General features: G+C 38.5%; 2 protein-coding genes across 2 annotated transcripts; one reads left to right on the forward strand and one right to left on the reverse strand.

Annotated features, from left to right (window-relative positions):
* Positions 1-334: 334 nt before the first annotated feature.
* Positions 335-5,202, reverse strand: si:dkey-6i22.5 (polyamine-modulated factor 1). The gene is made up of 5 exons (XM_056250274.1): positions 4,982-5,202; positions 4,772-4,877; positions 3,404-3,504; positions 646-841; positions 335-550 (listed from the first exon to the last, which is right to left on the reverse strand). Exons 1-5 carry the CDS (start codon positions 5,167-5,169, stop codon positions 482-484), a joined length of 660 nt encoding a protein of 219 aa, XP_056106249.1. The 5' UTR covers positions 5,170-5,202; the 3' UTR covers positions 335-481.
* Positions 5,203-5,346: 144 nt separating this feature from the next.
* On the forward strand, positions 5,347-8,427 carry tmx2a (thioredoxin-related transmembrane protein 2a). The gene is made up of 8 exons (XM_056250275.1): positions 5,347-5,584; positions 5,945-6,005; positions 6,090-6,203; positions 6,332-6,408; positions 7,371-7,477; positions 7,545-7,610; positions 8,028-8,157; positions 8,236-8,427. Exons 1-8 carry the CDS (start codon positions 5,396-5,398, stop codon positions 8,410-8,412), a joined length of 921 nt encoding a protein of 306 aa, XP_056106250.1. The 5' UTR covers positions 5,347-5,395; the 3' UTR covers positions 8,413-8,427.
* The last annotated feature ends 4,488 nt before the right edge of the window (positions 8,428-12,915 follow it).

Here is a 12,915-nt window from a genome sequence, read left to right on the forward strand (position 1 = left end):
TCCTTGTGGGCTGTATTCTCAAATAAGAACCAGAATTGAAAGAAAAGATTCCCTTGCACAAATTTCCACCAATATTACAGCTCTTTATAAATACAATATTATTATTAAAACTGGTAACATAGCACTGTCAAAAAATATGCTTCTTATAATGCAAAAGGAGATCCTGTATTAATATATTATATTACAATAGTAGTTATTTTCTATTTAAATATTACATTTATATTAAAATCTTGTCCATTGGAATAATTCTCTTCCGAATACTACAGTAACAGCAAATTATGTATTTTTCTTTTATTTATTCTTTACACCGAGACAAATGAAACGCAACACTGTTAAAAAGTGCATGAAATGTTTAATGAATAGAGTACACATACTAATGGCATATTATAACACAATAAACCATGCAGATGCACAATAAGTTCATATTCAAGCTTCACTTAATCAAAAAAAGAGAGAGAAAAAGATATTCAGACTATGGATGTTAGAGAGACCCAAAGTTTTCAGATGAGGAAAGAGTCAAAACAAATGGTTCCAGATCTTCAAGAGATGCCTGCAGGTGGAGAACAAGAGGTAAAGCTGAATCTGTGGTACCATATGGCAATGGAAATGTGTGAGTGTCTCAAGGAAATCAGTTTTTCCTCTTACCCTCCATTCCTCCACTCCTGAGGCAATACGCTGCTCGGTGTGTGTGATGTTCTCTCGGCCGGCCTGCACCTTCTGAGCAAGAGCAGCGTTCTCCTTCTGGAGTTTCTTCAGCTGGATCCGCATGTACTCCTCCTGCTTCTTATAATATGACACTAAATCACTGCACACATCCTGCTCTGGAACACCACTCGGACGCCTGCAATACATAAAGGTTCAAAACAAATATATTAGTTCATTTAGAGGGATAATAAGAGAGAGATAGTAGTATTTAAAGCTGCAGTCCGTAGCTTTTTTGGGTTAAAAATGATCCAAAATACATATTTGATAAAATACATAACCAGCCAGTGTTCAAAACTCTCTGCTTGCCTTAGCTCGATTCAAAGCGGTAAGCTTGTAATAATGTTTTTAACTCCAGTGGTACTGGTGGATTTCCGCGGGAGATTCGAGCATGTCTTTGCATCATTACGTCACATCTGTACACATAAAGAAGGAGTCTCGGCTAGTATAAGCTATTGCGTGTGAGGATGCTGGAGGTGGAGATTTATACCCTTTTCTCACAGCACTTGATATAATTAAACTTATCAATTTGATGGCGGATCCAGAAAGGTTAAAACGACAATCACCAGTGACAACTGGAGATTCCCCCGTTGTAAAATGCAAAAGACTTTGTTCGGACTTCGGAGTGGCGACAGAAAAAAAGAGACCGTAACCGGACCCATGCGAAAACAAGGATACATATCGGAAGGGCATTACATGTAGTCACGCAATGCTGACGTTGTTAACATTAACAATTTGAGAACAAAGTATAATTTGCACGGTTTTGCGTGATATGATAACTTATAAGCGATTGTTAGATTTAATCAGCGTGATTTACTGCAATGTCAGAACCAGAACAAAGGTGGATGTTACTTACTAGTTCAGATGATATTTTCTGGTGAAAATTCTTATGTTGGTCATACTTCCAAAAAGAATAATAATTTCTGAATGCCAGTATCCACACCCACGCGGTGACTGACAGCTGCACTGCACACTCTCCTCAAACATTGTGTTCATCCGCGCTGTGTCGTGTCGAGGGTGTAGAACTACAACTCACGTAAAGTTGATAATTCCGCGAATGACTGCAATTGCAGATTTCGAACAGAGATGGCGACAAAGAGAAAAAACGCCGGACTACAGCTTTAAAGACAGATCGTTTTTGAAGGAGATGTATGTAGTTCCTGCGACACTAGTGGCACCAAGCGGCATTACAAATATAAAGCATATTTTCAGACAACATGGCAAACGTCACTTTCGCACCTCCCCGGCCCTCCCCCAAACACAGCTCCTAATGGGTGCTTCTGAAGGCATGTCTCAACAGGTACTTTCAATAAAAGCTCTAACATATTAGGAATACTTTTCATTTAGTATCATGATTAAGCAACTGACTAGGTTAACACTGTAGAGCGATTGGGAGCATCTAGCGGATGAGTTATAATAAACCCATCTGCACCAGGTGCATTTTTGACATGACCTGGTACATTTGCCTTTCTGAAAAAGTGGATGATGATGTTGTATTGAACCGTCCATCATAGCAGCGCAATGCCCCGCTCGCTTTGACGTGTTCGTGACCCGTTTAATCATTGAAGGTCTATATGTGGTGAATTTTTGCTTTCTCTTCTGTACCCAAAAGCTAAACGTCTTTTTCCATGTAATGCTTCAGTCATGATCTCACAGCGGCTAAACACCCTTTGGCTCCGCCCACTACAGTAGCCACGCCTCAAACTCACACTATTGGTTAAGCTGGACACGACAGTGATTGACGAATCTGAGCGGACCGCTCTCAATGTTTAGTGGTAACTGGGAAGCTCAATGTTTTCACATTTTGGGGAGACAAACCCATGAATGTCATACTAGTATTAGTCAATGAACAATAAACTGGGTTAATATAATGTAAGTGAAATTAATCTTACATGCCTCCCCTTAAATTTAAAGCATTAAAAATACACAATATTTGAATATTCAACTTAACCAACAAGAGGGCCTAATGGAAACATGGGATAATCTGGCTACTTAACAAACGTTACAAATGGGCCTGATTTGTACAAAGAACTTGTACCGAATAACAGTGAAGAAAATCAAGTGAAGTGGGGCATTCAGCAGTTGTTATTATTTGACATATCAGTAGTAGTAGAGATTTTAATGGCATGTCAGCAGCTGAGGCTATTTTCATGGTAAGAGCAGAGTTGCATAAAAGGAATAAAAATACAACCCCCCCCCCCCCCCCAAAAAAAAACAGTATAAAAGATACAGCAGTTAAGAATGACACAAGATCAAACAAATCTGGTAAAAACTTACTAAAAAAGAGCTTACTAAATAAAAATCTTGTGTGCTTGCATTAAAAGCAGGACAATTATTTGACATCAGACAATACGCTGAGTTTCTTTTGCTTTAAAAATCCAGATAGATTTTTTTTTTAATTCAGAGCAAAGGGATCGAATACATCAAACCCATACAATCAGATTTCTATAGTATAATAAATTGTCTGCAAACCAGGTAGTTCCTTTAAAGGAACAGTTCACCCAAGAAAAATTTAAATTCTGTCATAATTAAAAGAATGCAGTCCATTTACCATTTGTATACAGTACATAACTGTATATAACTATTTTGTAGTAATATCATGTTACTGTTTTATTGTAGGAATAAGGCCTATTTTGGTTATTGTATGTATTGTAGAAACAAGACTCAGTGGAGTCAGGAGAGCATCAGTCTGTGAACTCACCATGCAGCTCGTGGCATGTCTTTAGCAAGCTCCTCCAGTTTGTCCAACTCTTCAAGCTTCACCTGCAGGTCGCCCTCCTCAATCACAGAGGCAATTTCTTTCTAAACACAAAACATGATCAGAATGATCACTACTAAAACTGTGCACAGATACACTGCTAACATAAAGCAACATTTTGATCAAATAAACTGCTGAATGTTACACGGCTCAATCCATCAAATTACCCCCGTGTAATTTGTGCATCTGTTGTGAGATATGTGTAGATAATGTGATTTAAGACTGTCAAGAATGTGTGGGGGGGGATTAAGTTAGATTTTGCTTGAAGAAATTAGAAAATTAATCCCATTTTAGGACCATCAAGATTTACTTTAATTGTGACATTATTTTAATGAAAATTAAAGGCACAGTTATGCAAGTTTCGGCGCTAGAGTTTGATGATGTCGTGAATTAGGGTGGAATCATGGGAGTTTTCGTCTTCACCTCCACAGCCGATGGAAAGCAGTCCAATGAGACTCAGGCAGAAATCGTGTTCATCGGTGAGCTAATGTATCAAAGTTTTATTAACATTACTGTGGTGTGAAGCAGGGCGGAGCCGAGAGCCTGGGACATTTACATTGCTGTTTTTATTAAGCTTATATGCCTCCTCCACCTCCTTCACCCCTGAACTTGAACTTTGTGAGTTATGTTTGAACACTTAAATTCACATTATTTTAGTTCCTTCTAATGAAAGAGTCGCAAGTGCTGAATTACAAGTCATACAGGCCACTTTACTTGAGGAATTTAAAATGTGGGGTTATGCATTGCTGTTTTACTTGGTCAAAACAATCACACTAAAAATACATTTGAGTGTGTGAAAGTTGTGTTATAATGTTACTCTGTGCGTTCGCTCGGCGGCTGCTATGAGACACTTAGCACTGCAGTAAACTAGATCAATATTAGAATATCATATTAATAAAAGCTGGATGACTTGTGTTCCTAAGTGGAATGCAATTAATTAAAAAATATATAGTACGGTGGAGAAAATGCTGTATTATTCTAACTACAAATAAAGCTCTTTCTGATTATGTTATGTTTAGTTAGTTAACAGGGACATTGCACATTAATAACACATTTCTGTAAATACACCATAATTAGCCAAATGCTATTTTTCATCTGTAGTCCCTGGACATGTTACAAGTCACCCAGGAAAGAAATATGTGGTTAAAAATGCACACTAGTAGAATTTAATCAAATACATGAGACAATCCATAAAACCATCTATGATTAAATATGACGTCATTGACGGGCGACTAAATGACAAGAGCCGTTACACTGGTTAAAATATATACCGTAATACACACAATATGTAATGTGCATGCATTAAGTTACCTGTACTAAAGTCTGCAGTTGGCTGATGAACTGTTTGTGCATGGCTTCAGTCAGCTGAGGGTTTTGCTTTGACAGTGGCTGGAAATAGTGGGAAAACCTATCGAAACTGACACAGAGTGCAACTAACTTTAAACATTGAAGCAACTTATTAGTAACAGACAACAAAAACAACCAGTCTGAATGCGAATTAAGTGCAATTATCCGGGTTACCTGGCGTTGTCCAGCAGCCACTGCAGACTCTTCTCCATCACTTTACTGAAGAGCTTGAGTCTCGGTTTAGACTGAGATGACTTCACCGAATCATTGCGACGAGTGGATGCTTCTGACGAAACATCACCGACTTTATCCGCATTATTTTGAGCTGAAACAGATTCGCTGCTCTTCTCGGACTCCTCCATGTTACTGCCTTACTGTTGATATTTACAAAAATCCCCGCCAACAACACGCGCGTCACACTACGGAAAGCGAGCAGCTGCCAGTTCAAGTCGTTTTCTCGAAACGCGTTTATCTGGTCTGAAGGTTCATATTACCGCACTCACCCCTCAGCTGTCTTATGATCTATTTCTACCCTTCCCTTCTCTTTCCTTTACCACATGGGGGTTGGTTTTTACTACGGCTGCAGCAATGAGTTTAATTAGAGGCATTGTTTCCACTTTATACCATATTCCAAAGATTTATAAATGGTTTTATCGGCCCTATTACCTGCTGTCACTGCTGATGACCCTGGCGTTTCCACTCGTGCGCCGCTGTCCGGGACTGTGCGAGCATTTGCCCTCTCAGAGAGAAGACAACAACTCATGCGCCTTCGACTGGGTCAGTGCTGCAGCTCAGAGACACTCACTGGGAAAGCCTTCAGGAAACTGTCATGCTCATATAAAGTATTTTTTACTATAGCCTAATTTTATTGCAGCTTATTAACACTTTACACTTGTAGAAAAGTAACATACTGACATGTTTTTGGACCTTACTGCTGCATGCTGTGCTGTCTGTCCCTGTAAATAAAACAAAACGCAATATCTAAGTGTATTCTATAGCCTACCTACAATAATGTCATTGCATGCATGTGATACTTTTTTCAGGATTCATTAATGAGTCAATAGTAATGTGTCCAGACTTTTATATATATTTACAGCCTATGTGTTTATTTATTTGTATTATTATTGCTCCTTATAGAGGGAGGTGGAGATTTTAATGTTTCTCAGTGCCATTGTCATGATGAAGAACCGCAGAGCCAGTAAGTTCAGATCAAATATTCATGAAAAATATGTACATCGATGGTGCTTTATTTGAATTGAGGATTGATCTCTTTCCCTCTCAGTAACAGTGGAGCAACACATAGGGAATATATTTCTCTTCAGTAAGGTGGCGAACGTGGTGCTGTTCTTCCGAGTGGACCTGAGACTTGGCCTTCTCTACCTCACGCTGTGTGTGGGTAAATAAATGAAAATATGACACACTTGGAAATAGTCACGAGTACACATGTGATTGGGAAAATAACAGCATTACATAATTCTGTGATGTGCGATATTACACTTCTGATACTGTGCCTTCTCTATACAGTGTTCTTGATCACATGTAAACCACCGATCCACATGGGCCCCGAGTACATCAAATACTTCAGTGACTCAACTATAGATGTGAGTGGAATTCAGTCAGACTTCAGTGTATTTTACCAATATCTTCTTTTGCATGTTGATATGCATGTGTAACACTCAAACACTTCTGCTTTTTAACACTCTAAAAAATTCGGGGTTATTTCAACGCAAATTTGGGTCAAATATGGACAAACCCAAATGTTGGGTTAAAAATGTAATTACAAAATGTGCAGCTGAAAGTGAAGGTTGAAGTTGGGTAAATTACATTTTTAACCCAACATTTGGGTTTGTCCATATTTGACCCAGATTTGGGTTAAAACAACCCAGCATTGTTTAGAGTGAATGAACATTTTAATATTTATATTCTTGTTTTTATATTAAAACAAGCATTAAGATGTTTTTTCCCCTTTTCAATGTAATCATTTGTAATTTCAGACATTTGGACCATGAAATTTGCCATAATTTTTGTCCATTCCCGATATAATTATTATTTTTTTATATCACATGTCACTGATAAAAAGTAGCTATACAAGTCATCTGACAATACATTGCAGTTGTCAGGATCCTGTGTCATGTCTTTTATTTCGAAATTTGCAATCCATGCGTTCATGTTCATTTGTTGTATCCATGGTCTTAGTTCTTTTGCTCTTTGTAATTAGTTGTTCCCTGTTTTCATGTTTCAGTTAGCTATTTAAAATTGTGTCTATCCTTGCCCTTTGTGGATTATTGTTTGTTTGTGTGTATGTGCCTTTCATGGTTCATGTTGTTACGGGTCAATATCAAGAGCTACGTCTCATGTCATGTGTCCCACGGTCAAGTCATGGATATGTATCACGTTTTGAACCATTACCTTTTTATCTGCATATAGATCCAGATTCTTACTTGACTTTTGAGGCCATGTTACAGTTGTATAAACTCTGCTACTACTAAAGATTCCTCATTATTTAATTTAATGTCATGTTATGTCATGAAACTAATGTGCACATTATTGTATACAATGTCAGGAAGAACTGCAAAGGGACGGTCGTGAGACATGGATTGTTGAGTTTTATGCCAACTGGTCTCCAGAGTGTCAGTCATTTGCCCCCATTTTTGCTGACCTATCACTTAAGTAAGTCACACTACTAACACACACATCTACTCTTAATGAGGTTAATGACTTTGCCTGTGTTCAACAGATACAGCTGCTTAGGACTCAAATTTGGAAAAGTGGACATTGGACAATACGGAGCAGTTGCCGAGAGGTAAAGTAATCTTTATTTCTCTTCAAAGTCAGCATTAAACAGAAGTAGCAATAGTCTTTTCTTCCCTATATTGTGACGTATATCCAAGTGAAACGGATTCTCGAACAATGAACAAATGACTTCCGTCCATGGGGAATTGATTGGATGGTTGTGGTTTGCTATTGGTGGATCTGATGTGAGTGACAGGTTGCCCCGCCCTCGTGATTAAAGATCACATGAATTATAAAAAAACGAATGACAGGCACGGATAAATCATTTATGATAAATACTGCAATATTACATAGAAAATAAGATCGGTCCGATTTCAATTTGGCTTTAACCTCAACGTATTTTTAGCAACAGTCTTGTTAAGAGATGTATCTTGCTAAACTAGTTATGATTAAAGACAACACTGACAGTCCTGTGCTTTCATTCCAGGTATAAGGTAAACCCCTCGCCTCTCTGCAAGCAACTGCCCTCCCTGTTGCTACTGCAGAGTGGCCGAGAACTCATGCGACGCCCTCTGGTGGACAAGAAGGGACGGGCCATTGGGTGGAGCTTCACTGAGGTAAAAACTCCAACGCTCTCAAGATATACAGAGCAATTGGTTATTCTTCTCTAAAACATTCGCTTGTGTGTTTTACAGGAAAACATCATTCGAGAGTTCAATCTCAATGAGATATTCCAAAAATATAAGAAACTCAGCAAGGGAGAGAAGTCTGAGGAACCAAAGCCTCCCCTGCAGGAGGATCCTGAAGAAGAGGAGCTAGTCGGCCCTCATGAAGAAGAGGAGGAGGAGCCAGAGAGCAAAAAAGACAAATAAGACAGAACTGAACCGACACATGAATTAAGCATAATGAACCCAACACACGTGTTCTCCCTCTTAACAGATGGACTTAATAGTGCAACACATCTAAATACCTCACATGTGGAAAACCTTTCCTCCTCAGCTTATCTGCGACTTTCTTTTTAGTTCACAGACAACTTTTCAGGAAAACGATCTAAAAGTTGTCATTCAACACATAAACCTGCAATTTGCAAAGAGCCGTGTTTGCTTTATCACATTGTGACCTCTGGCTTTTATAATAAATGTATTCAGTACGGTTTGAACTAGGCCTCTTTGCATTCATTTTTTGCACATACAATAATTTTTAAACTGGATTATTCTCAGGGTGGTACTGTTTGATCTAAAAAAAATATTAGGCTTTAAACAAAAACACAATATTAAGTTAACTTCCACCAAAGATAAAATCCTGTCCGCGATTATATAATGCCAGCATCATAAACTAATGCACGAAGATGACATTTTATAGGCCATTTAAAATGTAACAGTCAGTTTTACAAACAGGACGTCCCTGATTCATCTCTCAATCCACCAAGGAGTTCTTGGCCTTGAAATGGTCAAACACTCCTGACTCAGGCTTTATTTTATGCTACATTTGCCTTTGAGGTTGAAAGGTTTAAAACTGCTGTGTAAATCATGTTTGTTCGAGCATTAGTTATTCATACTACTCATATTTCACAGTCTTAAAGGAATATCCCAAAAATGAACATCACTTATTCATACTCATGTCTTTCAAAACCCATATGAATTGTGATAAATTACAATATTTTGGGTGAACTTTCCCTTTAAATTGAGCAGCAAATCCAATCAACACACTATGGAAAAACATTAGTGAAATGAGGGAATTCCAGCAACCTCATATGAAGTTCATTATTGAAATCTTCTTAACGTTGATAACACAATCAAAGCTCTAGTGCTTTCTTTATTTACCTTGTTTCATATTGACGTGAATATCTGTGCCATCAGAACAGCTTTCAACATTGATAATAAGAAGAAATGTTTCTTGAGCATCAAATCATCATATTAGAATGATTTCTGGAGGATCATGTGACACTGAAAATTCAGCTTTGCATCAGAGAAATAAATTACATTTTAAAATATAGCAGAAAAACAGTTATTTTAAATTGTAATGATATTTATTAACAATATTACTGCTGCCTTGGTGAGCATAAGAGACCTCTTTATAAAACATAAAAAAAAATCACAATTATTTCACACTTTTGATCTATGAAACAAGCTTCAAAAAAGCTCTTTCCTGTGCACAGCTTCAAAAAAGACAACAATCCTCCCTGTCTGAGCCCATCTGTATTAGTCTCTGTTTATGTACTGTATATGAGCCAATATGTGTCACTCTCTCTCTCTTTCTATTGACATGTGAATCTTTGTGTGAGTCTTATTATTTGCTCCCGTTTGCCTCTGGAGCCTGGAGAGAGGGGTCTGAGTAACTGTGCTCCAATACTGTAGCATTATGGCACCTGGCAGACAGTGTGTTGGCGCGGCCGAGGACACAGAGACAGATTGAGGCTGACACAGCAGACCTTCACTTGGCGAATGGCTGGCACTGCCTGCTGTGCGGATCAGAGCAGGCCTCTATGACTCCACTGGGGGGGCCTGTCACCCTTTTGGAGAAAAAAAAAAAGGAGTGCTGCTAGACTTCAGTTCCGGCTGCAGGATGGTAACAACAACAGCGGAAAATGTTTGGAAATCCTTCACAGTTTGATGCCATATTCTAAATGTCATGGAGCCAAGTGTCTCACAAAGAAATTGGGGCATTTATGAAGGGCTCTTTAGAGTGTCAAACCTGATTTGAGTGGCAAGGATGATAAGGGATATTTTCCTCTTTGGTTATTAATGTTGAAAACAGTTGTGCTGCTTAATAAATTTGTGAATATTGTGCATTTTTTTCAGCATTCTTTTATGAATAGAAATTTCAAAGGAACAGCAGTTATTTGAAATAGAAAACTTTTGTAACAATGAAAATGTCTTTACTGACATTTTCAATCAATTTAATGTACCTTTAAAAAAAAATCTTACTGACCCTGAATGTTTAAATGGATAAATGTGCAGTATTTAAAATGTTGACTATAAAACGCAAAATGGCGCCAGTTACTTTGAAACAAAGGAGAGCAATTCCTCGTTGCAATACGAGACACATGAAATAGTTTTTTTTTTTTGTAATACACAATATTTAAAGGTGTTCTAAGCGATGTCGCGCGTTTTTTGGCCAAAACATTTTTTGTCACATACAGCAAACATCTCCTCACTATCCGCTGGCTGCCTGTCCTCTGAACACACTGTAAAGAAAAAGAAACGCGATCTCTGTAGACAGCCCAGGCTCCACAAACAGCAACAAAAACAAACTGCAGCGACCCGCTCCCCGAAACATGACAAACTGTTCCAGCCAATGACCGACAAGAAGGGTTTGGGGGTGTGGTTTGGGGGGTTAGTGTGCGGATGAGGAGGAGGGAGGGTCTAGCTAGCCTCCGTTTTGTTTGACAATAGTTCGAACGTCAACAAGAAGTGATGTCACCCAGGATCGCTTAGAGAACCTTTAATGTATTTCTTCTTGATGTAATAGGCCTACCCTGGAAATAATAATAATATAAAAAGACACAAGTAGTGCCGGCTTCAGTTACGTCATTGAACGAATTATCTGACTGCTGAAAAAAAAAAAAAGCTCTGACTGCTGGGTGATCAATTAGTAAGCCTATTCACAGATTCATGTTTTGTTTGTTTTTTGTTTACACGGAGACGATAATTGTATCGTTTTCAAAAACGTGCACTTTGCCAACCGTTTTCAAAAGTTTGAGTTTTAGGCCTGTTTTCAACGCCATTGTCGTGTTTATTAACGGCCAAAGCGCATAAAAAGTTTTACGCTTTTAGTTGAAAACGCTTTTTAACATTTAAACTAAAAGTCCAAGAAAACGAAAACACATTCCATTCATTTAGCAAACATTATGTGAACGTTTTTGAATGTTCTCTGAACATTCTGAAGCAAGGCTAACATTAAAAAACTAACATTTAAGAAAGTTCAATGTTCCATGAACAATGTATAAATCTTGTTTCGTGCTAACATTTTGAGAACATTATTAAAGACAACTTTGAACGACCATTCTATTAACGTTATCCCACTGCGCAATGTGACGTCAGAGTGACGTATTTTCCATGTAATTTTTGGACGTCCAATTTCGGTCCACTGAAGGGGTTGTTTTGTATCGCCAGGCGACGTCTTTATTCGACGTCTTTTGCACGTCTAATATTGACGTCGGTGGGACCAAATGTGGTGATTTGTGGACGTCTTTTCAACATCAAATTTAGTATCTTCTATAACTTCTATTACTGTAGTCCCATGTTTCAAAAGGGTAGAGGACGTTTTCTGTAGCATGTATTTACATTTATGCATTTGGCAGAAGCTTTTATCCACAGTGACTTACATTGTAGGCCTATTACACATTTAAATTCCTGCTTTCCCTGGGTGTTGCACTAGGTGGCCGTTACACAAGCGCCAACGCTCTACTGTTTGAGCTACAGCATTACACCTTTGTGTGTGTCAATTACCACCTTCTGCTGAGACAATAGGCTTTATGCACAGCTTCACTACTTCCTAAACTTCAGCCAGCCCTTTGTTTCCTGTCTGTCATTATTGGACAAACTGATTAATCCAGCTGTGCCTGCATTGTTACTGAGGCCAGGCACACCTGGATTAATCAGTTTGTCCAATAATGACAGACAGGAAACAAAGGGCTGGCTGAAGTTCAGGAAGTAGTGAAGCTGTGCATAAAGCCAATCAAATGGAGTTTTTTGGAAAATTATCTTAAATAATTATAAGTAATTTGTATTCCAATGTATTAATCATGTTGATAACAACAATGTTGATATTTGTAAATGTACATTTCCTGCACCTGTAATAGACGTCCAAATGAGGTCCAAAAAATGACCCAGTTCAACGGTCAAATGTTGAACGTTGAATGTCATGGTTGGACGTCCAAATAGTGGACCTAGTTTGGACGTCGAATATATGTCCAGAATGGACCGACGGACCCAATATAGACATGATCTGCACGTCTAGCCTATCCGACGTCCAGTGTTTAGTGGCTGGAAGAATTTTTGATTCATATAACTTTGAGAAAACCGTTCCCTGTCAGCTGGGAAGGCCAGGATCACCTGCTTAACTTCCCTCACTATATGTGCACTGTCAGTTGCTATCAGATCAGCCATGTTCAAGTCAAGCATTTGCAGTTCAGCCATGGCCTGGAGTCTTAATGTCATTTTGCCAAGCTTTCCAGCAAAAAGAGGGTTGCAGATGAATCTCAATAATGAGCCATGTGCTCCAAACAGCAGGATTCGTGTCTGGTCTCCTGTTCAAGCTGTGACTTTGAGTATGCTTGCTTTGCACCCAAACAAGGCAACAGGGGGCTTAAAGTGTGCTGCCCCATTTTATAATAGAGGATTATTTAAAAATCTGAATATTCAATCAGTAGG

This window comes from Rhinichthys klamathensis, unplaced genomic scaffold (genome assembly GCF_029890125.1).
Source record: "Rhinichthys klamathensis goyatoka isolate OS25496 unplaced genomic scaffold, OSU_Roscu_1.1 h1tg000068l_1, whole genome shotgun sequence".
In the NCBI taxonomy this organism is placed as follows: domain Eukaryota; kingdom Metazoa; phylum Chordata; class Actinopteri; order Cypriniformes; family Leuciscidae; genus Rhinichthys; species Rhinichthys klamathensis.